Here is a 25,775-nt window from a genome sequence, read left to right as displayed (position 1 = left end):
GCCAAATGACTGGGAATACAAATCATATCTTCAATAATAACCCTGAACATTAATGGCCTAAACTCATCAATCAAAAGACATAGACTGGCAGAATGGATTGAAAAGAAAGACCCAACAATATGCCGCCTGCAAGAGACGCATCTCATAGAAAAACACATCCACAGACTAAAGGTGAAAGGATGGGAAAAAACCTGCCGCGCACATGGACTTAGGAAAAAAGCGGGGGTTTCCATCCTTACATCAGATAAAGTGGACTTCAAGCCAAAGTTAGTCAGAAGGGATAAAGAAGGACATTTCATACTGCTTAAGGGAACCATAAATCAGGAAGACATAACGATAGTAAATATTTATGCCCCAAACAATGGTGCATCCCTGTACATCAAACAAATCCTTCTCAATTTCAGGAATCACAAAGACCACAACACAGTAATTCTGGGTGACTTTAATGCACCGATGTCACCACTAGATAGATCTTCCAAACAAAAACCAAATAAAGAAACCATAGAAGTCAATAACACAGTAAATAACCTACGCTTAATAGACATATATAGAATATTCCATCCATCAACAAGCGGATTCACTTTCTTCTCAGCAGCACATGGAACCTTCTCGAAAATAGACCAAATGTTATGCCAAAAAGCAGTCGTTAGGAAATGCAAAAAAATAGAGATACTGCCTTATGTTCTATCAGATCATAATGGACTGAGAGTAGAAATCAATGACAAAATAAAAAAGAGAAATTACTCCAACACCTGGAGACTAAATAATATGCTATCTATGAAACATGGATAACAGAAAACATCAGGGAGGAGATAAAAAAATTCTTAGAGGTCAATGAGAATGACGAAACAACATCAAAATCTCTGAGACGCTATGAAAGCAGTACTAAGAGGAAAATTCATTGCATGGAGCGCATTCCAGAAAAGAATGAAAAGTCAACAACTAAATCACCTAACATTACAGCTCAAAGCCCTAGAAAAAGAGAACAGAATAACAGCAAAAGTAGTAGAAGACAAGAAATGATTAAAATCAGAGCTGAAATCAATGAAATTGAAACAAAAGAAACAATTCAAAAAATTGACAAAACAAAAAGTTGGTTCTTTGAGAAAGTAAACAAAATAGACAAACCCTTAGCCACACTAACAAAGAGAAGGAGAGAGAAAACTCAAATTACTAAAATTCGTGATGAAAAAGGAAATATCACGACAGACACCACTGAGATACAGAATATAATTAGAAGTTACTTTGAAAATCTGTATTCCAACAAAATAGAATCTACCAAAGACACTGACAAATTTCTAGAGAAATATGCTCCTCCCAAACTGAACCAGGACATACACAATTTAAACAGATCAATATCAAGCAATGAAATAGAAGAAGCCATTAAAAACCTACCATCCAAGAAAAGCCCAGGACCAGATTCAGCTGAGTTCTCAGCTGAGTTCTACAAGACCTTCAAGGAAGATCTCATTCCAATACTTCTCAAAGTATTCCAGGAAATAGAAAAAGAGGGTACTCTACCAAACTCATTCTATGAAGCTCACATCACCCTCATACCCAAACCAGGAAAAGACACATCAAGGAAAGAAAATTTTAGACCAATATCCTTGATGAATATAGATGCAAAGATCCTTAACAAAATATTGGCAAACCATATCCAAAAGCATATTAAGAAAATCGTGCACCACGATCAAGTGGGGTTCATCCTTGGAATGCAAGGATGGTTTAACATCCATAAATCAATAAACGTAATCCATCATGTCAATAGACTTAAAGAATCATATGATTATTTCAATTAATGCAGAAAAAGCGTTTGACAAAATACAACACCCCTTTCATGCTCAAAACACTAGAAAAAATAGGGATAGTAGGAACATATCTGAACATTGTAAAGGCTATTTATGCTAAGCCCATGGCCAACATCATTCTTAATGGAGAAAAACTAAAACCATTCCTTTTAAAAATGGGAATAAGACAGGTATGTCTTCTTTCACCACTTCTATTCAACATTGTCCTTGAAACTCTAGCCAGAGCAATTAGGCAGACTAAAGAAATTAAAGGGATACGAATAGGAAAAGAGGAACTTAAGCTCTCACTATTTGCTGATGACATGATTCTATATTTACAGGATCCAAAAAACTCCTCCAGAAAACTTCTAGACCTCATCAATGAATTCAGCAAAATAGCAGGCTATAAAATCAACATGCATAAATCTAAAGCATTTTTATACGCAAGCGACGAAATAGCTGAAAGGGAAATGAGGAAAGCACCTCCATTTGCAATGGCCTTAAAAAAAAAAAAATACTTGGGCACCAATCTAACTAAAGAGGTAAAAGATCTCTACAATGAAAACTACAAAACATTGAAGAAAGAAATTGAGGAAGACCTCAGAAGATAGAAAGATCTCCCATGTTCTTGGATAGGCAGAATTAATATTGTCAAAATGGCCATATTACCCAAAGTGCTATAGAGATTCAAAGCAATTCCAATTAAAATTCCAATGACGTACCTTACAGAAATAGAGCAAGCAATCTTGAAATTCATCTGGAACAATAAGAAACCCAGAATAGCTAAAGCAATCCTTAGCAGGAACAGTGAAGCAGGTGGTATTGCAATTCCAGAACTTCAACTATACTCCAAAGCAATAGTAACAAAAACGGCATGGTATTGGCACCAAAATACACAGGTAGATCAATGACAGAATAGAGCACACAGACACAAACCCAAATAAATACAATTTTCTCATACTAGACAAAGGGGCCAAAAATATGCAATAGAGAAAAGATATCCTCTTCAACAAATGGTGCTGGGAAAACTGGAAGTCCATATGCAAAAGAATGAAACTAAACCCCTATCTCTCACCCTGCACAAAAATAAACTCATAACGGATCAAGGACCTTGAAATCAGACCAGAGACCCTGCATCTTATAGAAGAAAAAGTAGGTCCAAATCTTCAACTTGTTGGCTTAGGATCAGACTTCGTTAACAGGACTCCCATAGCACAAGAAATAAAAGCAAGAATCAACAACTGGGATAGATTCAAACTAAAAAGCTTTCTCTCAGCAAAGGAAACTATCAGTAATGTGAAGAGAGAGCTTACAGAGTGGGAGAATATCTTTGCCACTCATACTTCAGATAGAGCACTAATTTCCAGAATATATAAAGAACTCAGAAAACTCAACATGAAGAATACAAATAACGCAATCAACAAATGGGTTAAGGATATGAACAGACGCTTCACAGAAGAAGATCTACAAGCAATCAACAGACATATGAAAAAATGTTCACCATCTTTAGTAATAAGAGAAATGCAAATCAAAACTACACTAAGATTCCATCTCACCCCAATTAGAATGGCAATTATCAAGAATACAAGCAACAATAGGTGTTGGAGAGGATGTGGGGAAAAAGGTACACTCATACATTGCTGGTGAGGATGCAAATTAGTGCAGCCACTCTGGAAAGCAGTGTGGAGATTCCTTAGAAAACTTGGAATGGACCCACCATTTGACCTAGCTATCCCACTCCTCGGCCTATACCCAAAGGACTTAAAATCAGCATACTGCAGAGATACAGCCACATCAATGTTCATAGCTGCTCAATTCACAAGAGCCAGATTGTGGAACCAACCTAGATGTCCTTTGATTGATGAATGGATAAAGAAACTGTGGTGTATATATATATATATATATATATATATATATATATATATATATACACACCATGGAATATTACTCCACCATAAAGAATAATAAAATTATGGCATTTGCAGGCGAATGGATGAAATTGGAGAATATCATGCTAAGTGAAATAAGCCAATCTCAAAAATCCAAAAGGTAAATGATCTCACTGATAAGTGGACGATGATACATAATGGGGGGTGGGCAGGAGGCAAGAACGGAGGAAGGACGGCTGTATAGAGGGAAAAGAGGGGTGGGGGGGAAGGAAAAAATAACAGAATGAATCAAACATCATTACCCTATGTAAATGTATGATTACGCAAATGGTATGCTGTTACTCCATGTACAAACAGAAACAACATATATCCCATTTGTTTACAATAAAAATAAATTAAAAAAGAAACAAAAATAAAACTTCACATCAGCCCAACTTCAGATCTCTGAAGTCTAATTCCAATGTTTCCATATACTAAATTCCATTTAATTTATGTTAGAATTGCAGGAGAATGCCATTTTGATGGAAAAGAAGGCTGAGCTATTTATTTCTTTACCCTTTCTAACTTCTTTTTCAAATGTTTTCTTAGGGATTTCTCATCTACTCTCACAGTTTAATCTGTGTGGCCACAAATCTTTTTTTTAGTAAGTATTTTTTTGTGGTGCTGGATATTGAATGCAGGGCCTTGTGCGTGTGAGGCAAGCACTGTACTCAGTCCTTTAATAAGTATATTTTAAAAAATACTTTTTATCTAATTTTTTTAACTTTATTTTAGTTTTTTTTTTTTTAATGTGGTTTTTGAGGATCAAACCCAATGTCTCACATATGCTAAGCAAGCGCTCTACCACTGAGCCACAACCGCAGCCCCAAGAATTTTACTTTTCTCAATTATTTTTTTAGTTTTAGATGGACACAATATCTTTATTTGTATTAATTTATTTGTTTGATTGTTTGCTTGTTTATTTATTTATTCAATGTGGTGCCGAGGACTGAACCCAGTGCCTCATACATTTGAGACAAGCACTCCATCTTAAGTTACAACTCTAGCCCTGCCACAAGTCTTTTTTGATCATGCACCCATAAGAACTGAAGTCCTGGGCATACTCCATGTGTGTCTATACTTCAATTTATTAATCATATATATAAACATCTTTATTATGTTATTAAACTAAAACAAATACTTAAACGTAAAAAGGTTAAAACTGAATGCAAATATAAGTTCTTTTCTTCTAGAAGACAAACAATGGGGTGTCTCATTTTGGGTACCACTACCCTGACCACTCTCAATGCCACATTCACACATGCATCATGCTTCAGGGACATGTCCTAGTGATATCTCAGAGGCATTTGTGCAAATGCAGTGAAGCACACTTCCCTGTCACTCTAATTGCCCATGTCCAGCCCCATCAAGAAATCATCCGAAAAATAAACAGCTCCTTTTTGATAGATATTAAGTTTATGCTCAGTGGAACATGAGCTAGAAATCAGGTGTGACCCCAAATGTGAGGGGTTGAATGGTATCCCCCCAAAAGCTGTTGTCCATCATATAAGTTCCCAAAATGTGAGCTTATTTGGAGTTTAAGTGAGATCATTAGTGTGGACCCTAAACCAATACACTGGAGTCCTTATAAGAAGGAGAAATTTAAACACAGTAACAGACACGTGGGAGAAGACAACACAGAATGCCATCCACATGACAAGGAATGTGGCCACTAGAAGCTGGGAGAAGCCTGGACCAGATGCTTCCTTACAGGCCTCAAAGGAACCAATGCTACCAATACCTAGATCTCAGATTTCAGAACTTCATAGCTGATGCTTAAGCCCCACTGTTGCCTTGTGACAGCAGCCCCAAGAGTGAGACCCCAAGGAAAGCAAGGCAGTATCTCTCTGGGTTATGTCCCAGAGCTACCTACCTAGAAGGACTTTCTACTGGGCAAAGTGGATCATGTCAATCCTCCATTTAGCATCCTTAGTAGCTCCCTACTATTCAACAAATGAGCCAGACCCCTTATAAGGCTTGGTCTAGGTCACTAGTCTCTCAGAAACCTCTTGTCCAGACCATGCCCCCATGGTCCATTCAGTTAATACAGACATATTAGCTCTCTCAGGGCCACTTCTGCTCATGCAGCTCCTTCTGTGCAGAATGCAAATCACCACCACATTTAACCACACTAAGCTAAAGGGTCCTCTCCAAAATCTAATTAACCCCCTGGTGGAAGGTGCTCCCAACTTAATAGGTGCTGTGTGTAAAAGAATTGACAAATTCAGCAACTACCTAAGAGAAAGGCACTTATGTTTCATATAGAGTTAACAGGAATATTTTCATCCCTTAAGAAAGTTGCCTCATGTACTTTACACAAAGATCATATCTAACTCAGTAGAGATTAATTTGTTTGATAAAACAATGTTGAAAGTAGATAAATACAGTTGGCTAATTTATTGAGAACAAAACATCCTCTCACCCTTTAGAATGTCATTCATTGTGACATTCTTTAAACAGATACATAAAACTGCAAAGAACTGTTAAATAATAATTACTTACTTCTTCTGTATTAATAATAAGTTTGGCTAAGAAAAGACGGATATTTAATGGTACAGATGGATTTCCTAGTTTGTCATGAAGAAATTTCATCCAGGGAGGAAGATCTTTTGGCACTGAATCCTGAAATAAAACAAAATTACCTTGAAAAATGGAATAAAAGAACCTCATATTTTAATGTTATAAGAAAAAAAATGACAGACATGAAAGAAAAAAAAACATATCCTGTTTATCTGATATGTAATATAGCTTAATGTAGTTTTTAATATTAGTCCTCGATATGATATCATGAATAGTATTAACAGAGACAATGTAAGATTGGTGGCAAAAGCACCTCTTCTCCTTTGGGTGGGATCAGATTTCTCTGCATGTGCTTAATCAGGGCTGTCATGGGTGCCATACATTCATGTTGATTGAGCTCATCCATCTCTAACTCCAGGATATCCTCTTGGATCTTGGGGTCTTGATGTTCCTATGAACAGGGAAAAATCCAGTGATGCAGAAGACTGTTAAATGCCATTGGATACAAGATGCTCATTTTTTGTTTAACATCATATAATAAAAAGTAATAATATGATAATAATATCAAATATACTTGTTATGTTTTCTTATTAAATAACTAAAAGGTAAATAGGAACTCATGCTTGCCTTACATTCCAGGTCCCATCTGCCCAGTCACTCTCCTGGGGTCACACCTCAGGTCAGTCATCCCTGTTACCTTCACTCCAACCCCAGGTTACTCCTAAGTCAGAATGCTTCTCTACCATGACACCTAGACTCCTGACTTCCTTCCTAATTGCTGAATCCACAGGATGAAAGGCTAGGGCTTAGATCTTGGAAAATTCTCCAAATTAACACTGGTACCCAAGGACTACTAATAAAGAAGAGGTTTCCCCTAGTAATAAAAGAGTATAGCTGTGACCCCTTTCTTCAACAAACTTCAACACCACTCTTTTAATAAGTGAGATGTGATCACCCGTCTCCGAAAATGACCAGTGGTAGATTTAGGGTCTTGGGAATTATATGAATAGCTCTGAACTCCAGTTGAGAAATCAAATTGACTCATTTCCTCACTCAAGCTACTATCTGCCAGATGTGACAAGGAAGACATATAATGAGGTCCATCTGAAACATAAATAGAAGAAAAATACATGTACTCAAACAAAATCAGTAAGAGATATATTTCTCTAAGTTCAAACAATATAAAAAATATATTAGTTTAGGTCTTTCATCAGCCCTGTGATTCTTAGCCCCCTGTCCAAATTAACAAAGCAAAAAGGAAATGGGGGGTAAAACCCTCCCTTTGCTTTTATCATTATTAAGCAGTTATTCTCTACTGCTATAGACAAAGAAGTTAAATTGAATCTAATTTGTAACAATATCTTTGCATTTATACTTTTAATGACAATACATTTTATTTTGCCCATTAAGTTTAACTTAAATGTGGAAAGAAATGCTACTAAAAACCAGTTAATCCAAAATATGTACGGGATTTAGAAAATTGTTTAAATTACCAGCAAATCAAGAAATGGTGATAAAAAACATCAAGAAAAAATAAGGGTAAAAAAAGGTGAAACAAGGAGAATGCAGACGGATAGTATATTCATTTTTAACAAAGAGGTTAGGGAGCCTTTTTCAAAGACTGACATTAAACAAAATGTCATGAGGCACACTGATATCTGGTTCTGAAAGTATTACAGGGAAGAGCAAGTATAAATGCCCCTAGGCAAAAGCAAGCCCAGCACCCACAATGCAGAGGTTGTACTGCAAGAGCAGAGAGCAGTGAATCAGAGGCCTCAAGCAGCTCTGTCCTGAGGAGGGATGGAAACCACTGGGCAGTTTAGAGTAGAGGACTTGTATTCTAATGCATATTCTGAAAATGCTATTTAATTCATAGAAAAACAAAGAAACATCCAGTCCATATTGCCCTATCTGGCTACTCTGAAACCTTTCTAATATAGTTAAGTTTGACACCTAAAAGTTAAAAAAAAAAAAAAAATTTCAAACCCAATTTCATGGTTTTGGAGTATTTAAAATACATTCTATTTATATAAACAAATATTAACTATTAGAAACTTTCTAATCATTTTCATAATGCCCTACCTGAATCCCCATTTCCTGCCTCCCTGGCTTCTTTCCTAATTTCCATGTACTTCTTCTTTCTTTCCATAGGAACCTATTGGGCAAAACAAATAACACCATTTAAAATGTTTCAGAATCATGGACACACTGTTTTCTGTTTTAGTAGTAATATGGCAAAAAGAACATAACTTTTTTTTTTTTTTTTTTGAGGTACTGGGGATTGAGACCTGGGATACTCTACCACTGAGTTATATCCACAGCACTTTTTATTTTTCATTTAGAGCAGGATGTCCTTAAGTTGCTCAGGCTGTTCTTGAGCTTGAGATCCTCCTGCCTTGGCCTCCTACGTAGTTAGGATTACAGGTGTTCACCACTGTATCTGGCCCAAATTAATAATTTTTAAAAAGCCTTTTATCAAATTTAAAAGCATTTTAAAAATCCATTAAAAAGACATGTATGAGGGCTGGGGAGATAGCTCGGTTGGCAGAGAGCTTGCCTTGCAAGCACAAGACCCTGGGTTAGATCCCCAGCACCAAAAAAAAAAAAAAAAAAAAAAAAGACATGTATGTACATGTGTGTATATGTGTTTTAGTTTTCTTTATGGAAAGCCTTTCTAACAGACTCCCACCAAACCTAACTGAAACACTTGACTCTGGTACAGACTGCTGAGCAGTTTGTGCTGAGCTCTTTTTTTTTTTTTTTTTTTTTGCAGTGCTGGGGATTGAACCCAGGGCCTTATGCTTGCGAGGCAGGCACTCTACCAACTGAGCTATATCCCCAGCCCTTGTGCTGAGCTCTTTATATCCACAGCCCTGTATTACCAAGTTTTTACTTGACCTCTGAGACTCAATTTCCAGTATCAATCATGGTTATGATACAGCACCTTACAGTGTAAGAATAGCATATATTTATCAAATATCTAACTGCTTATAAAAACTAGTGCTAGTGTCTTTTTGGGATTTAGCTCTTTGAACACAAGCCTACGAAAAGAATCTAGCCAGGGACAGTGGTGCATGTCCACAATCCAGTCGCTCAGGAGGCCGAGGCAGGACAATCACAAGTTCAAGATCTGCCTCAGCAACTTAGCAAAATCCTGTCTCGAAAAAGACTGAGGAGACAGCTCACTAGCAAAGGAACCCTGCTTTCAATCCACAGTACCACAATAAACAAATGAACAAAAATCTAGTTATGTTCCAAAAGGATACGAGGTAGGAAGAAACCACGGCATGCATTAGTGAAGCACTAAGACATGGTCAAGGTCAGCAGTTATGTGTATGGCCTATGATAGTATATGAACTCAGTGCTCTCCCTGACTCTCCTCTTTCTCCCCGCTCCACCCCAGTACTAGGGATTGAACCAGGGGTACTCTACCACTGAGATATATCCCCCACCCTTTTTGAGACAGGGTCTTGATTGTTGCCCAGTCTTATGTCAAACTCGCTGTCTTTCTGCCTTAGCCTCCAAAGAAGCTGGGATCAAAGGAGTGTGCCACTGGGCCTGGCCTCTCTTCACATTTCCAGTGGAGCATGAAGGCATCAGCCACCTAACTTCTCACCAACTGCTGAGGCTGCTATGCCAATCTGACCCTGACTAAAACCAAATCTGTCCTATCTGCTGGTTATTCTCATGACTTCCCCATTATCCTGTCAGGTTTCCCAAGCAGAATCACAGGGTTCATAATTCTTATCAGTATGGATTTCAATTTCTCTGATTAGAAGAATTTACTCAGAAAATAATTTCTGGGGTTGGGGATATAGCTCGGTTGGTAGAGTGCATGCCTTGCAGGCACAAGGCCCTGTGTTCAATCCCCAGCACCACCCGCCCCCCCCCAAAAAAAAAAATAAAGAAAGAAAGAAAAGAAAGAAAAAAAAATAACTTATGGGATGCCCTAAAAGTTCCTTCTGTTGGCACTGTCATTCCTTCACAAGTCAAAAGGAAGAAAAATTAAGTTCTGATGAATTTCATTGTAGCTGCTTAAGACTATACCTCAGGCTGAACTGCCAATTTCTGTGGTTGTTGATTTTAAAGAAACAGCATGAAGCTGCCAGTTTTTGTGGTTGAAAGCAGACTTGAATATTTAAACATGTTCAACATAATATGCTTTTCTCTGTGTGCACTAAGTTTTTTTTACTCAGAACAAGAATGAAATTTTCACTTACCTCAACTTCTATAGGAAATGCATAGCAGCGCTTCAGATCTATCAGATTTTCAAAAATAAGCATGTTCTACAAATCCAAAAAAATCAAATGAAATATCTGAATGACAGAGATCCTAAATATGATGCTGCTACTACAGAATTCTACCCAATAATTCATTAAGAAGCACTTCAGCTTTAAAATTTATTTATGCAGAATTTAAAAAAACTCATACTTTTAACATTATAAGATATAAATTATGATATAACTCGAATTGATGAAATCTAACTTTTGAAATCCCACAATGACAACTAGTGAACAACACTGGAGAAGCCTACCTTTTCTGGTTTTTCATTAAACAGAAAACCTTGGTAAAATTTCAATTCATTGAAGACGCAGCAGATAACAGAGATGGCACAGTTATACGCAGCACAATGGTAAAGCCTTCTCCTCTCCAGCAACTGGCTCTCCCCTGCCATGTTTTCTGTAAATGCACCATGGCACAACCTGCAGAGTAGATACAGATCACAAATTAATTCACTTAACACTGAAATTGAAGCTTGAACCAAACCATGCCAAACAACATGATCTAATTCATAATTCAGTTCAGTCTCTCTGAAGTGTCAGGTTTGTGCCAGGCATACTACTGGCACTGGGAATATAAAGATAAGCATGTTACTACCTCACAGCACAGGCCACATACATGGATCTTACCGCCTGTATTAAGTACAGCAACAAGTACAACATGTAAAGAGATAGGAAGTAAGGTGCTAAAACAAGGTTGCCTGAGGGGGAATAGAAACAAGGGCATTGGTTCCAGGAGCATGGAAAGGATAAAATCTGCCAGATCTGATGTCCCACAGGACCTGAAGTTAGAGAGATGCCAGGTAAAGAGAAATGAAATGTGACTCCTAAGATTCTTCCTTGTGCAAACAAGTAGAAGGCAACCTCATTTACCCAGGAGGAAGTATGGACTAGGGTAAGAGAAGAGTAATGATAAATTTGGAGATGCAAAATGATACTCAATCCAGGTGTGGTGTGCACACCTAAAATGCCAGTGTGTCTTGAGAGGTTGAGAGAGGAGGTTCACAAGTTTAAGGTCAGCCTCAGCAACCTAGTGAGGGCCTAAGCAACCTAGTGAGACCTTGTCTCAAAATAAAAAATAAAAAGAGGTTGGCTGTGTAACTCTACATCATGCACAACCAGAAAAATGAGAAGTTATACTCCATTTATGTATGATGGGTCAAAACACATCCTACTGTTATGTATAACTAATCAGAACAAAAAAATGGGGGGTGGTTGGGATGTGGTTCAGTGGTAAAATGACCCTGTTCAATCCCCGTACCCCAAAATAAATAAATAAATAAAAATAGAGACTCAGCAAAGTATATCTTCCTTGGGAGAACTTTATCAGAAGACTAGTTTTAAAGAAAATGTATTTGATCACTTTGTGCTTTAAAGAACACCTACTAAAAATATTTGCCACTTTTGCCACTTCAAATAATAGAAAAAATAAAATAGCTTCTCACTGTAACTCATACTACTAAAAATATACTAAGCTATTCAGGGAGAAAAAATGTTAGAGAATAAAACAGTAAAATTCGTTTTATTCTTTTTTTTTTTAAATATTTTTTTAGTTGTTGAAGGACCTTTATTTTATGCATTTACTTATATGTGGTGCTGAGAACTGAACCCAGTGCCTCACACATGCTAGGCAAGTGCTCTACCACTGAGCCACAACGCCAGCCCCCTAGTTTTATTCTTTACAAAAGATAAGTAAGGGATAAAACATATGGTGTCCAATAACACACTGAAGTCCACCTAAATAATTTGTATATGAGAAAGATCAGATAACTACAAAAGTTCAGTAAGTAAAACATTTATTCACATTATATACATGCATAAAATTACATATATCAAAAATAGTAACAAATCAAATAGAATCCAAAATTAAAAATCTTACTTAATAAGTGTCTTTGTAAGTTCATTTCCTTCTGTAATACAGGAGCCATGGAAAACTTGATTAATTTTAGATTCCTTAGAGTGAACAACATCTTTAGGAAGACGAGAATACATCACATCTAGCATCTTAAAATAGCACATCTTCTTGGTGATTTGCGTATCAAAAGTAGTTTCATTTAGCTTAAGAAAGGTAACAAACAATTATCTCCAGTCTTATCCAACATGAAAAATATCTTACTCAACACATCAATTTAATACTTAATGCCTTTAGACAGAAAATAATTTTAACAAAGACACTAAATCACTTTGATAAGAGAATGCCCTGTTGTCCAGGGTTTCCAACATGGATAAAGCATACAGGAATTATATTGGGTGAAGCAAGAAAAAATGCACAAGGCCTGGCACAGTGGTACATGTCTATATCTCTGTGACTCAAGAAGCTGAGGCAGGAGGATCAACAGCTGGAGGCTGGGGCCAAAATAACCCAGTGAGACACTGTCTCAAAATGAAAAATAAAAAAGGACTGGGGATGCAGCTCAGAGGTAAAACACCCCTGGGTTCAATCCCTAGTATCAAAAAGAAGAGAGAAAGATGATGTTCAAATAGTGAGCCCATGGTAAAAAAAAATGTTTATAAGAAATCTTATTAAGGCATGGGAACAACAGGAGAAAAATGCAACTTAAAAAATAAATCTTTAAACTATTTTCAAGTTCACATTAACAATGTAACATCAGGGGCAACTCTTATTGGATTCCCTCTTGCCCTGTGGGAGCTTTGTCTTTCTTCTCACTTGAATAAATTCTACTTTTTAATGTTCTTCCTCATCCATGGATTTCATTCTGCAAATTCACAAGACAAGAACCAAGAAAGGAGGCACAAGCAGGGAGCTGGGGTCTGCTGCAAAACTACAGCAGCAGAGGTTGAAAAACTCATTTCATCTTTGGGGGTTCATCTAGGATCCTTCCATAGGCATAATTCCTGTATGCCTCATTTAGTCACCCATTAACTGCCACCATGGACTTCTGGATTGCCTTGAGGTGAAAGATGCCCAAGCTACAAATGGCCTTTCAGATGGAATCCAAAACCAAACTCCACCCCCCACACACATAGAGTGACACTGACTGCTGTCCCCTTTCAATGCTCCTTTTCAACTTTAAGTAGCCAGAGACATCATCTTCCTTTTTTCCTAAATGTGGTAAGGAGCGCTTCTTCAGAGGAGGGAATGCATAAGATAGGATAGGTAATGGACCCAATTGAGGTTTTTTAATGTAAAGGCCATTTTAGAAGTTAACCTGTAGGAACATTCCAAACATTCCAGCCAACTCCTAGGATGACAGGAATAAGAAGGCAGGGACAGGCCTGAGTGAAGGTTACAGAATCAATAGCTAACCCATAGCCTTAACACTCTTCCAATAGCACAGATTTTGACCAATAGCATTGGTAATTTTCCAGGATCTGATTAGCATAGATACTGACCAATAACCCTACTCAGTAGGGGTATGTAAGTCCCTAGACTAGTACACTTAAGTCGCAATCCCCACCAGGTTCCCTCTTGGCCTGGAGGAGCTCTCTCTTCTCACTTGAATAAATTCTACTCTTTTATGCTGAAAACCAATCAATCAAATAACAAAACAAACAAGCAAACAAAAAGATATTTGTATCTCTCAACAGGATTTTGTGGGAGGCTGAATTATATACCCCATCCTCACCCCACAAAAGTTATCAAAAGATGTCCTAACCCACAGAACCTATGAGTGTAATCTCCTCATACTGCAAAAAAATGACTCTACAGACTTTAGTTAAAGACGTTAACATGAGGAGATTATTTCGTTTGCCCAGGTGGGCTCTAAGTGAAACCATATGCAGCCCTAGGAAAGGGAGTTAGAAGGAAGTTAAACAGATAGGAAAAGGCAATGTGGCAAGGAAGCAGAGATGGGAGTGACCAGGAATAATGCATCCACTTGAGGTTTTATCATGACAGTCTGCACAAGGAATGTGGCCTGGCAACACTGTAATTTTGGCCCAGGGTAACTTATTGAAGATTTCTGTCCTCTCCCCTCAATTGTGAGAGAATAAACTTGTGTTATTCTAAACCATCAAGTTAGTAGAAAGTTGTTACAACAGCCAGAAGGAACTAATGCAGATCCATGTGGTAACAGACTACTACAAATACAGAGTGAAAGTTCCTGGAGCCAAGATCCCACCTAAGCATATGGCAGTTTCTAATGATACTGGTTAGAAAGATCTGCCAACTATTACTGGGTTTATGCAATGTAGGATACCTTTGTAAACCTGGAATTCAACACATCAATGGCATCCACCACAATTTTGCTAAAGAATTCTCTCAGAGCATCTAGGCTGCAGTGCCACAGTAATGTGAGGAGAGAACGATCTACAAAAGCTTGCCGAGTAACATTTGAAAGCAGGTCATCCCTCCTGAACATTCGGTATACACTTTCCAGAAGGTCTAATTGTATGACACATGAATTCCTAAGGGAAAAAAAAGAGATACAATTACATGAAAACTCAATCTTTGAACAAATAGTCTGTGGTCTACTACATAACAGGCAAACTTCAATGATTATGAATTACAAAAATAAAGCATCAGATATGCGAAACTCTTGAAATACAACAATCACTTGCACACAAACCATATCGTTTATTCATCCCCAAAGATCTTCAAAACAAATTCAGGCATTAGAAGAAAGAATTTATTTACTCTCAAATCTGGTTTTGTTTAAAGAACATCTGGAAGGTTTTGGAAGTCTCGGACCTAGAAATGATCACATTCCCATGATACGAAACTCAAAAAGGTTAGGATTTAAATATTTTAGCCTTGGGCTGGGAGTGTAGTTCAGCAGTATAGTGCTTGCCTAGCATGTGCAAGACCCTGGGCTTGAACCCCAGCACTGCCAAACAGTAAGTTAATAAATAAATATTCTAATCTCTCCCTAATGAGCCACCATTCCTATTTCCTATGCAGAGATGCACCCTTCTATTTGGCCATTTCTCAACTGAAAAATAAGATATTTGAATTATTAGTTCTAAGATTTTATCTATAAATCTATAAATTAAGAATTTCAAGTGTTGGAACAAAATGATCATTAAAATTCTGACACTCTGAAGTTACATATTAACCAGGGTAACAACATAAGACTAAGACAATTCAGTCTTAGAGTTTTAAGGTTGTAAGACATTACCAGGTGCTACACAGCTTTTCAATATTCACATGGGTGCTACAATGAACCAAATGTTTACGTGTCCCCAAATTCTTATGCTGACATCCTAACCCCCAAGGTAACGGTATTTGGAGGGAAAGTCTTGGGAGGTGATTAGTTTGTGAGGTTTTCAGGGGTATTCATGTCCTTATAAAACAGGCCTGAGGAAACTCATTACCCACTTCTATCAGGTGAGGACAGAGCAAGAGGGCCCTCAACAGACATGGTATGCACTGGTACTCCAGTGTTAGACTTAGAAATAAATTTATGTTGTTTATAAGCCATCCAGTCTGTGGTATTTTGTTACAGCAGTCAAACCAAGAGAAGCACAGTCCTCAAAGAGCTTTTCACTCTTGAGTGCAGCAGAGAAGCATATGAGTTCAAGTCCTAACACATGCAACTTTTATTTAAAAAGCTAAAAGAAGCAAGAAAAGAAAAAAGAAAAAAAAAATCCAAATTAGAAAATGGGCAAACAGGGCTGGGGTTGTGGCTCCGTGGTAGAACGCTTGCCTGGCATGTGTGAGGCACTGGGTTCAATCCTCAGCACCTCATAAACAAAAATAAATAAAATAAAGGCATTGTGACCATCTTTGACTAAAAAATATTTTTAAAAAATGGGCAAACAGATGGCTTGTCCCCCAAATGCAAATAAACATAAATATAAGAAAATATGTTCTACTTCACTCATAATAGATACAAAATAAACCCTTTCTCACCTATAAAATTAGAAACAGTCCAAATGTTTGACAACCTTTTCTATGGGAATAACAGTGGTGAAATGGGGACTCTCATACATTTCTGGAGGGAATGTGAACAACTCAGTTCCCAAAGAAGGAATGTGGAGAAATTCAGCAAAATTACAAATGCATTAATCTTTCCCTACAATTAGAAATCTATTTCAAAGGTATAATGGCAAAATACAAAATCACATAGATGAACCACTCTTCCTGGGGCATTATTTGTAAACAAAAGACTGAATAAAAAATCCATCAATGGGGAGCTTCAAAATACTATGGTACTTCTAATACAATGAAGAATTTTATACTTGTTTAAATAAAAAGGAATGGAGACACTGAGCTCATGTACAGTGATCAGAAGAAGACATCAAGTGAAGGAAAAAAGAAAGTGATGAGGCAGAAGAGGACTAGGAGAGGGTATATTGTAAGTCAATTGTAACTAAAAGGAAAAATTTAAATTTCAACCAGCTGCTGTTATTCTTACTAGTAATATTTTTATTGTTACTTTTGAAAGTATTTTGGGTATACAGTACAACTAAATAATTATAATGTTATGGAAAAAACATTTTTGTAAAGAAAAAACAGTAAGATCTATGTTGTAAGGGAATAAGAACAAGAAGTTAAATTTAAATCCTGTGCTAAATTTAGAAGGGAGATAAAAATAAGGGAAAGTAAAAAAATTCTCATAAAGGGAAAAAGAGAATAAGAAGAAACAAAACAAGAAAAAGGTTTTAATAATAAAAAATTTGGTTGCCTTTGCTTTTTCTTGCTTGATTGCACTGGCTAGATGATCTAGTATTATGTAGAATAAGCAGAAAGTGCACACACAATTGCCTTGTCCCCACTCTTTTAAGAGGAAAGCATTCAGTCTTTCACTATTAAATATTTTGTTCACTGTTGGTTTTGCATAGATGACCTTTTTTAGTTTCGTCATGAATGGATGTAAGATTTGGTCAAAAAAACCTTTCTGTACCTACAGAAATAATAATGTGGCTTTAATCCCTTATTCTAATAATAAGGTTTATGACATTAATCAATTTCCAAATGTTTATCCAGCTTTGTACTCCTATAATAAATTCCAACTGGTTATTTATATATCTTTTTTTATATGTGGATAGATTCAGCTTGCCAAGGCATTTTTTGAGGATTTTTGTGTCTTTGTTCATAAGGGATATTGTTCTATAGTTTTCTTGTGTTCTTTTTCTGGCTTTGATATCAGGATGCTATAAGCCTCATAGAAGGAGCTAAGATGTGGTCCTCCTTCCTCTATTCTCTGAAAAATTTACAAAGTTTTGGCATTATTTCTTCATTAAATATTTGATAAAATTCACTAGTGAATGTTTGGATTTGAGTTTTCTTTTGTGAAAACATTTTAATTATTAATTTAATTTACTTGGTAGGTGGATATTCAGATTTTTAAATTTCTTCTTAAGTCAGTTTTGATAACTAGTGGCTTTCTAGGAATCTCTCCATTTCAATTAAATTGCTAAAGTTTTTGGCATAAGGCTATCAGTAATATTGTCTTATAATCTTTCTAATTTTGGAGATGTCAATAGTATATGCCTCCTCTTTTATTCCTGATTATCACAAACTATTATTTTTCCCTTTAGTTTGGTCTAACTCACAGTTTCTCAATGTCATTTACATTCTGAAAAAGCAATTTTTAGTTTCACTGATTTTTCTCCACCATTTTCCTGTTACCTATTTCATTAATTTTCATTCTAACCTTTATTATTCCCTTCCTTCAGTTTGCCATCGATTTAGTTTTATTTTTCTAAATTTTAAGGTAGAAAACTAACACTTTTTTTTTTTTACCTTTTCTAATGCCTTTGAAACAGGCACTAAAATATTTAATTTTCCTATCTAGTGCTTTAGTTGTACCTTATACATCTTTTTAATTTCAATCAAAATCTTGATTTCCCTTGCATTTTTCTTTGACTCAGGATTATTTAGAAATGTGATATTAATTAGTTGGTTAGTCAGAAATATTTTCAGCTTCTCCAAATTTCCTTCTGCTTTTTATTTCCAATGTAACATCATTGTGGCCAGAGACCATACTTTGGATGCTTTTAATCTTTTCAAATTTATTAAGACTTGCTTTACAGCTTAGCGTATGGTCTGTACTGAAGAATGTTGTGTGTACTCAAAATGACTGCTGTGTTCTGCTGTTGTGCAGAATGTTGTATGGTTGGCTAATTATGATTTTTTTTAAATATCAATGGATGAACCTCAAAAACTTTATACTGAATAAAGAAAACTGACATAAGAGATTACATATTGTATGATTTCATTTCTATGAAGGCAAAAGGCAAATTTATAAAGACAGAAAGTAGGTTAGTAATTGCTTGGGCTGAGGCTGAGAATGGGAGTCAGTTGTTAAGTTCACACAGGAACTCATGAGAACATAAATGTTGCATGTGCTAGGTGGGGTGGTGGCACACCTATAATACTAGCAACTCAGGAGGCTAAGGCAGAAAGATTGCAAGTTTCAGGCCAGACTCAGCAATTTAGCAGGAACTTGTTCTCAAAATAGAAAACAAAAAGGCTTAAGGATATAGCTTAGTGGTAGGTTTCCCGGGTTCAATCCCCAGGACTGAAGGGGATGGTGATGGTTGTTCAGGAAAGTTCCTAAAAATTATTGAACTGTATCCTTAAAATGAGTGAATTCTACGATATGTAAAATCTAACTCTGAAATAAATTTACATGGTTATTTACAAATTCAATATCAATCTATGGCTAGACCACCCTGAACGTGCCCAATCTTGTCTGCTCTCGAAAGTTAAGCAGGGTTGGGCCTGGTTAGTACTTGCCAAATTTTAAATAATTCATTGAAACTTACAATTAAAAGTAGCCATGGCATCAAGTTCTTAATTTGAAAATCAAATATGCCCCATCTTTCCCATTGTATTTTTCTAAAGTAGTTATTTACATTTTAGGGAACCATACTGTCCTACTGACAAGGATAAGTTCTTCCTCACGATATAATTCTACCTACTAAACTGAAAAGGGAAAAAAATAATTGGAAATATGGCTATTTGCAACTCCTAATGAAATAACTGACTGAGGGCAACTAACAGAAATGAATGTTAAAACCAGTAGGGAAATGTTCTGAAAACAGGGCTGATCAACCTTAGCATCACTAAAAGTAGACCACCAGACACTAGATGTCTCCTAATGCCATGAATATGAAACATTGAACATCTACTATAAGCAGTCTTGTCAAAAACTGAACCTGTCACTAAAAATATTTTCATTTTTTATTTTCTGATCATTATACATTTGCTTTCTATTCCTTGTTTTATTTTTATTGGCTAAGAGCACCACCAATATAAGGTTGAACAGAGACAGGCATAAGACTGAACACACTGTTTAGTAAATATCAGTTTTTCTTTTATTTGAAGATCAAGGAAAAATCCTTATATTTTGATTTTGTTATTAATAGAAGTTGAATTTTATTAAGTGATACCTAGACATATGTTAAGATAATATAATTTTTTCTCTTATCCTTTTAATAAGATATCAATTGATTTCTGAATGTTAAACTTTGCAATACTGAAATAAACTTAAATTACACATAAAAAAGTGAATCTGAATCTAACTGAGCGTTTACACAAAACTCTCAGTTTATAGAAACACAAGTGTTGGAGGGACAACTTAAATGAAAAGAACAAGCAAAAAAATCAGAATGAAAACACTGTACAGGACAAGTGTCCCAGCTTCTTCAAAAACCAAAGAAAAATTAATGAATATGGGAAACTGCTCTAAATTAAGGCAGACTTAGGAAATATGCCAGGAATAAACGTTTTCTGGATCGAAATTCAATTATCCAACACGCAAGAGCACTTGAAACCCTTGGTAAAATCAGAATATGTAATTACTAATAATTTTGTTCAGTTGATAATGATACTAAAGTTATTCAAGAAAACAGCATTTTTTAGAGATACATACAGACTGATGTACAGGTGAAATGACAAGGCATCAGATATGTGCTTTCAATTAAAGTAACACAAAGAAAAAAGATAAAGGGGAAAATGAAATGGGAAAATGCTGACATTTCTTCCATCTGGAGTCTCATTTGTGCTGTAGCTCTAAGTATGTTTAAAAAGTTTCAGGATAAAAAGTTCATTTTGAAGATGACAAAGTAAAATAGAATATAGTGGCGAAAGTTGAGTGCAACTGCCACTCTTTTTTTTTTTTTTTTTAAACAGAGAAGATACATACCTCCAGAAATAATATGTGTATGACTCCTGGGATTCCAAACTAGAATGACTTACCTTATGGCAATCCTTTTGAAAGTAGCTTGAAATAATTCTTCCATAACATGCTGCTGTTCCCGACAAAGAATATCTGTCATCAATTGTAACAACATGGGGCTTTGAGATAATTCCAATGCATCTAGAAACTAGAAAAAATATATCAGGATCATTTTATTTTGCTTATAATGGTTCTAATTTAAAAATAGAAAATATAACAAAATTTCATACAGAATTTTAGAATGTTAATATTTTTATCAATTTTTTCAAAACTAGTGAATGCCCAGATTATGATAATGTTCATTAAGTATAGGACTTTTTATTGTTTTTAGGTTTTACAGATGTTTTTCCTTTCTTTGTCCCCAGGTTCTGAAATTCCATGTGATATGCCCTCACCAGGCAGGTATTATTGGCCTTCTTACTCAAGAAACACATTAATTTTTCCCACCATTCTTCTTTATTATTAATTATTATTATTATATTTTGTTATATTTTTATTATATTTTATTTAGAGACAGGGTCTTGCTGAGTTGCTTAGGACCTCGCTAAGTTGCTGAGGCTAGCTTTGAACTCACGATCCTTCTGCCTCAGCCTCCTGAGCCACTGGGATTACAGGTGTGCCCAGCTTTCTCCACCATTCTTACTGCATAGCAGATGTCCTTGCTGTTCTCATCTTCAGTCTCCCATTCTATGTCTCAGTGTCTATTTGTTCTATTTTCTAGGAGATATCATCAAATTTATCTTCAGAATATAACAGGAAAGTTATAATTTAAATTTTACTTTTACGTATTTAATTTCCACAAGCCCCTATTCTTCCTATCTCACAGAAAGACACAATGCCTTCCTTCATCTCTGAATCTATTCTTACACGTTCTTTCTTCTTCCCTCCTTTGTTTAACTCTATTCCCTCTGACCTCCTTTTTCCTATTGGTCTGCATCTTTCTTTTCTTTTTTTTTTGGGGGGGGGTGGCAGTAAGGGGGCGCACTTTATGAATGCTGGGGACTAAAGCCAGGACCTCACACATGCTAGAGAAATATTCTACCCTGAGCTAAATCCTCAGCTGAAAGCAGTAAGATTACTTATTTATTTTGAGATGTAGTTGTCTCATTCCCCAGGATGGCCTTGAACTTACAGGCTCAAGCAATCTCTCAGGTGGGACTGGTGGAGCACTTACTTGCCTAGCATGGGCAAAGCGCTGGTTCAATCACCCAAACCACAAAACAGAAACAAAATAAAACAAACAAACCAACTGTGACTACAAGCAGAACAGGTTGTCCCCACACCCCTGGTTTGTATCTTTTTTTTTTTGAGAAGCTTTCTTCAAATGTTCAGTGTCTATTTGCATAGCATTTACACTTATATTCAAACGTTTACATTAAAAGAAAGTACTAAGGATCAACTCAGAATCTTTGTGAATGCTAAAATCATGAGTTAACAGATTATTGGAGAACAGAATATTTCCATGATGCCAACATAACCAGACTTGAAGTCACTTTCATGGGGCAGCTGACATCATTTGCCACTTGCTGTGCTACTGTTGTCAAGAAGGTTAACCTGAATCTCTTGACCTAGCTTTAAATCTAATTTCCCATTTAGCGGAAAGGATAGGATAAAGAGACAAGTAAAAACAAAATCCTCAAGGAAACCATCAGACAAACAGGACAATATAAAAACAAAAACAAAAACAAAAAACGGAATGTCATGGTGGTACCAATTTTTGACCCCAAAGTCTGTGTCCTTTTTTTCCTCATGGAACTATAAAACCAATAACAAAATATAGCATGAATTAAACAGTGAGGAATACTTACATTTCTGGCAAAGAATAGGAGAGGTCGGAGATAAACTCACAAATTAACTTCCCACCCACTGGACAAGAGATCCCAGGAAGAGATGGTGTCTGGAGGAAGTTGTACTGCCTTTTACAGCTAGTCCTGAACCCCACAGCAGCCTTCCCTCCATTGCATTCTTTCCCTTATAAAAACATTTCTTAAGTCCAACCCAGGCCCAATGGGAGAATATTTCTTATCTTCTTTTGGTATTGTTCATTATTTCAATATATGTTACACATTCCACTTTTATGCATTAAAAACTTCACAATTTTAATAGTGTGGGGAAAATGAATTACAAAGGATTCAGTTATCTACCTGCCTCTGCAGATAGCCAGAAAATGAATTAAAATGAATTCTGAAAGAATTCTTCTTTGATTCTGGATATTTTACTTATTTCCACCAAGAAATACAATTGAAAAACTAATGTTTTGATTTTGATACTACTAAAAACTAACCTTTTTCATGCAGTCCACATAATTATTGTACCTCAGAGTTCCTGGGGGAAATTCATTAGAGTTCATGGGGAAATTAGAAACAATGAGTTTTTCTAGAACATGCTTAAGGTCCTCCAGACTGTCTCCAGTCAGGCTGGTAAAGAATGGAAGGAGAATTACAGCTTGGCCCTGTGGAACAATGTATACATATTAAATCATGCCAACTGTGGTTTACAGATCCTGCAGATTAAATAAAATTACTGCTTTCTAAATAAAACATTATGTGGATTCAACAAATGACTTCAGAGTAACTTCTGGATTACATTAAAATCTTGAATGCAATTCTGTACCTCAACTTCCACTCCAGAGATGACTCATTCCAGAGATGACTCAGAGCTATATACATACACATAAATAGAACACTGTATGCTGGCTGTTGGTGCTTTCTCCTTCTATAATAACAACCCTAATAGAAATGTACTAGATGAGATTTATATGGAAAAAATTACCTAAGGTAATATATAACATACCCATTACATAACTACCTCAGAACCTCATAGTTAGCTGCATTTTAGAGCTTAAAATATAATTATTACAGAACTTTAATATTAGCAACCTTATTAAATTCTTGACCCCAAAATCAAAATTTTATTGTATTTAACAGTAAAAAGATTAAGTAATAAAGTTTATATAGCAAATAATAAAAAGCCACTTTAAATCATATATGTATAAAGACAAATATAAATTCTCCTAAATATGATAATCTCCATAATTATAATTTAAAAGAAATGTTCTCATTTCTTGGAGAAATATACTGAAGTACATACAGATTAAATATGCCAAAATCCGGGAGAGTCCTTCAAGAGGGAAAGGGCTACATAGTTGAAACACACCTGCACTACACACTGAGTTATTAAGATTGGTGACAAGTACATAAGAACTTATTGTGCTAATTTATTTTTGCATGTTTGAAATTTTCCATAAAAAATAAAAAGCATAATAAATGTGCAAAAATATCAAAGTATGAAAAAAGAATATAATCTGGGGAAAAATATTTTCCAATCATTTACCTTCAAGTGTAGACCCAACTCTGAATCAGCAAGTAGACTAGTATATGTCGTAAAGACTTCAGGGAATGAGTTGTGATTTGTATTAAAAGAGACAGATGAATCAATCTAAAGGAGGGGAAAGAAAAACATGACACATTTTTACTTTACGTCTATTTTCTTTAAAACATTTTTCAAATGTTTAAATTTCAGAAATAAATTGTGACTCTGTTCTTGGGTTTCAACAATACTTCAACAATCTTATTTTGAAATATTTTAATATTACCTGCTAAGATAAAGTACGTTAAGGGCACAACAAAAAAGACAATACAAGAAATGATAAGCATAATAAATAATGATGTAAAATAATGGAAAAGTAAAAAAATATATAATCAGCAATTACACCTCCACAATGATTTTTACTGATCAAACCAATGAGCCTTTGAAGTTACTTCCATCAAATTTTTAAAGATGTTGCCTTATGGCTTTCAAAACACAAACATGAGTAACTTTTCTGGGTCTCTCAAAATACCTGTAAAATTTTTGTCAGTAAGGCCAGTACTGCCACTTTACTTTCTGGAGCAGAATCCTTGGCCCACCATGAATCACACTTCCTCCAGTTTTGCAGAATTGTAGTCGCAAGCTTCAGTCCTTGGTATTTCTGAATGGCTCGATCCCTGAAGCTCTGATCTAACATACCATTCAAAATGGCACTCACCTGAAATAATTTTGTAATGAATGAGGAAAAAGTCTTAGTATTGAGAATAACGGATATTAAACAAAATTTACTTCATTTCAAAGCTATTCTTAGAAAACAAAAGTGCTATTTCTATAATTATTTCTATAATCTTCAAAATTCTTTTAATTTGCAAATAGTAGTTCACTACATAAATTTTCCCACAGAAAGAAGAGCATGGCCTCATTGATGTCATTGTGCTCCTCCTGCCACTCTTGATGCTCTTGGTTTGGGGCATTCTTGATGGAACTCCAATTGGAAGAAATGAGCTCTTCTTCTTCAGTAGCAATTCTTGTTTCAGGAATACAGTATCTTCTCTCATCTCATGGAGGTTTTTCCTCCTTTTTATATCCCCATCACTAGAGAATCTTGGCAACAACTTGCTTTTTTCCTGCTGCACTTTTTGGTATCATTCTCCTCAGGCCTTGACTTCTTAGCTGTTGGCTCACATTTAAGAACTGACTGGAGGTAGTGTGCAGGACAGAGCTCATAATCTGTGAGGGTCATTGTAAGCTCACTGAGTTGGCAATGAGGACTTCATCTTTATTTTCTCCTACGCCTGTCAGAATATTCTGAAGGTAAGCACCTAGTTGACAGTTTCCCAGAGTCAAATTAGAGGGAGAATGAAGTGTCTCCAGGCCTAGAATAAGTAGACTTTCAACTTTGTTTTCATGATGGAATTTTTATACTCAATTGTGCAGAGAGTCCTGGGCCATGATACTCATGCCCCTAGAAATCATCACCTCCAGTCTTCTTCGGAGGTGGCAGGACTGGGCCCTGATGACTAGGAGGCTGACTTTGCACCAGGCCTCGCTCCTCAGTCTCTCTTTCATACTCTGCTCAGCACACTGGCCACCCCACCCTCCTGCTGCTGTCAAAGAACAGCTATTGGTTAGGCATGGTGGCACACATCTGTAATCCCAGTGACTCAGGATTACCAAGTCCAGGCAAACCTCAGCAACTGAGTGAGACTCTTGGAAACTTAGCAAAACCCTGACTCAAAATAAAAATGACTGGGGAGAGGGAAGATGACAGAGTAGAGAAAGGAAGCCAGCTGAGCAGTCTCTCAGTGCAACTTATAAAACAGGAAGGATTCTCCTTAGCAAGGTGAGTAAAAAATGGAATGT

The 25,775-nt window shown here is 36.1% G+C and overlaps 1 protein-coding gene across 5 annotated transcripts in view; it reads right to left on the bottom strand.

Annotated features, from left to right (window-relative positions):
* The window catches only part of Prkdc (protein kinase, DNA-activated, catalytic subunit), a 176,274-nt gene that overhangs the window by 73,857 nt on the left and 76,642 nt on the right, over positions 1 to 25,775 (bottom strand). For all 5 annotated transcript variants that reach the window (XR_007107939.1, XM_047547399.1, XM_047547401.1 and 2 more), the window contains exons 37-48: positions 24,445 to 24,630; positions 23,937 to 24,041; positions 22,888 to 23,055; positions 20,624 to 20,751; positions 14,676 to 14,883; positions 12,395 to 12,573; positions 10,770 to 10,938; positions 10,456 to 10,521; positions 8,318 to 8,390; positions 7,191 to 7,339; positions 6,549 to 6,686; positions 6,218 to 6,337 (exon numbers count right to left, since the gene is read on the bottom strand). Coding sequence is in view for 4 of the 5 variants with exons in the window: in XM_047547399.1 (XP_047403355.1) it covers positions 6,218 to 6,337; positions 6,549 to 6,686; positions 7,191 to 7,339; positions 8,318 to 8,390; positions 10,456 to 10,521; positions 10,770 to 10,938; positions 12,395 to 12,573; positions 14,676 to 14,883; positions 20,624 to 20,751; positions 22,888 to 23,055; positions 23,937 to 24,041; positions 24,445 to 24,630 (1,689 nt within the window). In the remaining variant the exon portion in view is untranslated. The remainder of the gene's footprint in view (positions 1 to 6,217; positions 6,338 to 6,548; positions 6,687 to 7,190; positions 7,340 to 8,317; positions 8,391 to 10,455; positions 10,522 to 10,769; positions 10,939 to 12,394; positions 12,574 to 14,675; positions 14,884 to 20,623; positions 20,752 to 22,887; positions 23,056 to 23,936; positions 24,042 to 24,444; positions 24,631 to 25,775) is intronic.

The sequence above is a fragment of the Sciurus carolinensis genome, chromosome 1 (genome assembly GCF_902686445.1).
Source record: "Sciurus carolinensis chromosome 1, mSciCar1.2, whole genome shotgun sequence".
Lineage (NCBI taxonomy): Eukaryota > Metazoa > Chordata > Mammalia > Rodentia > Sciuridae > Sciurus > Sciurus carolinensis.
This window is presented reverse-complemented; position numbering and strand designations above follow the sequence as displayed.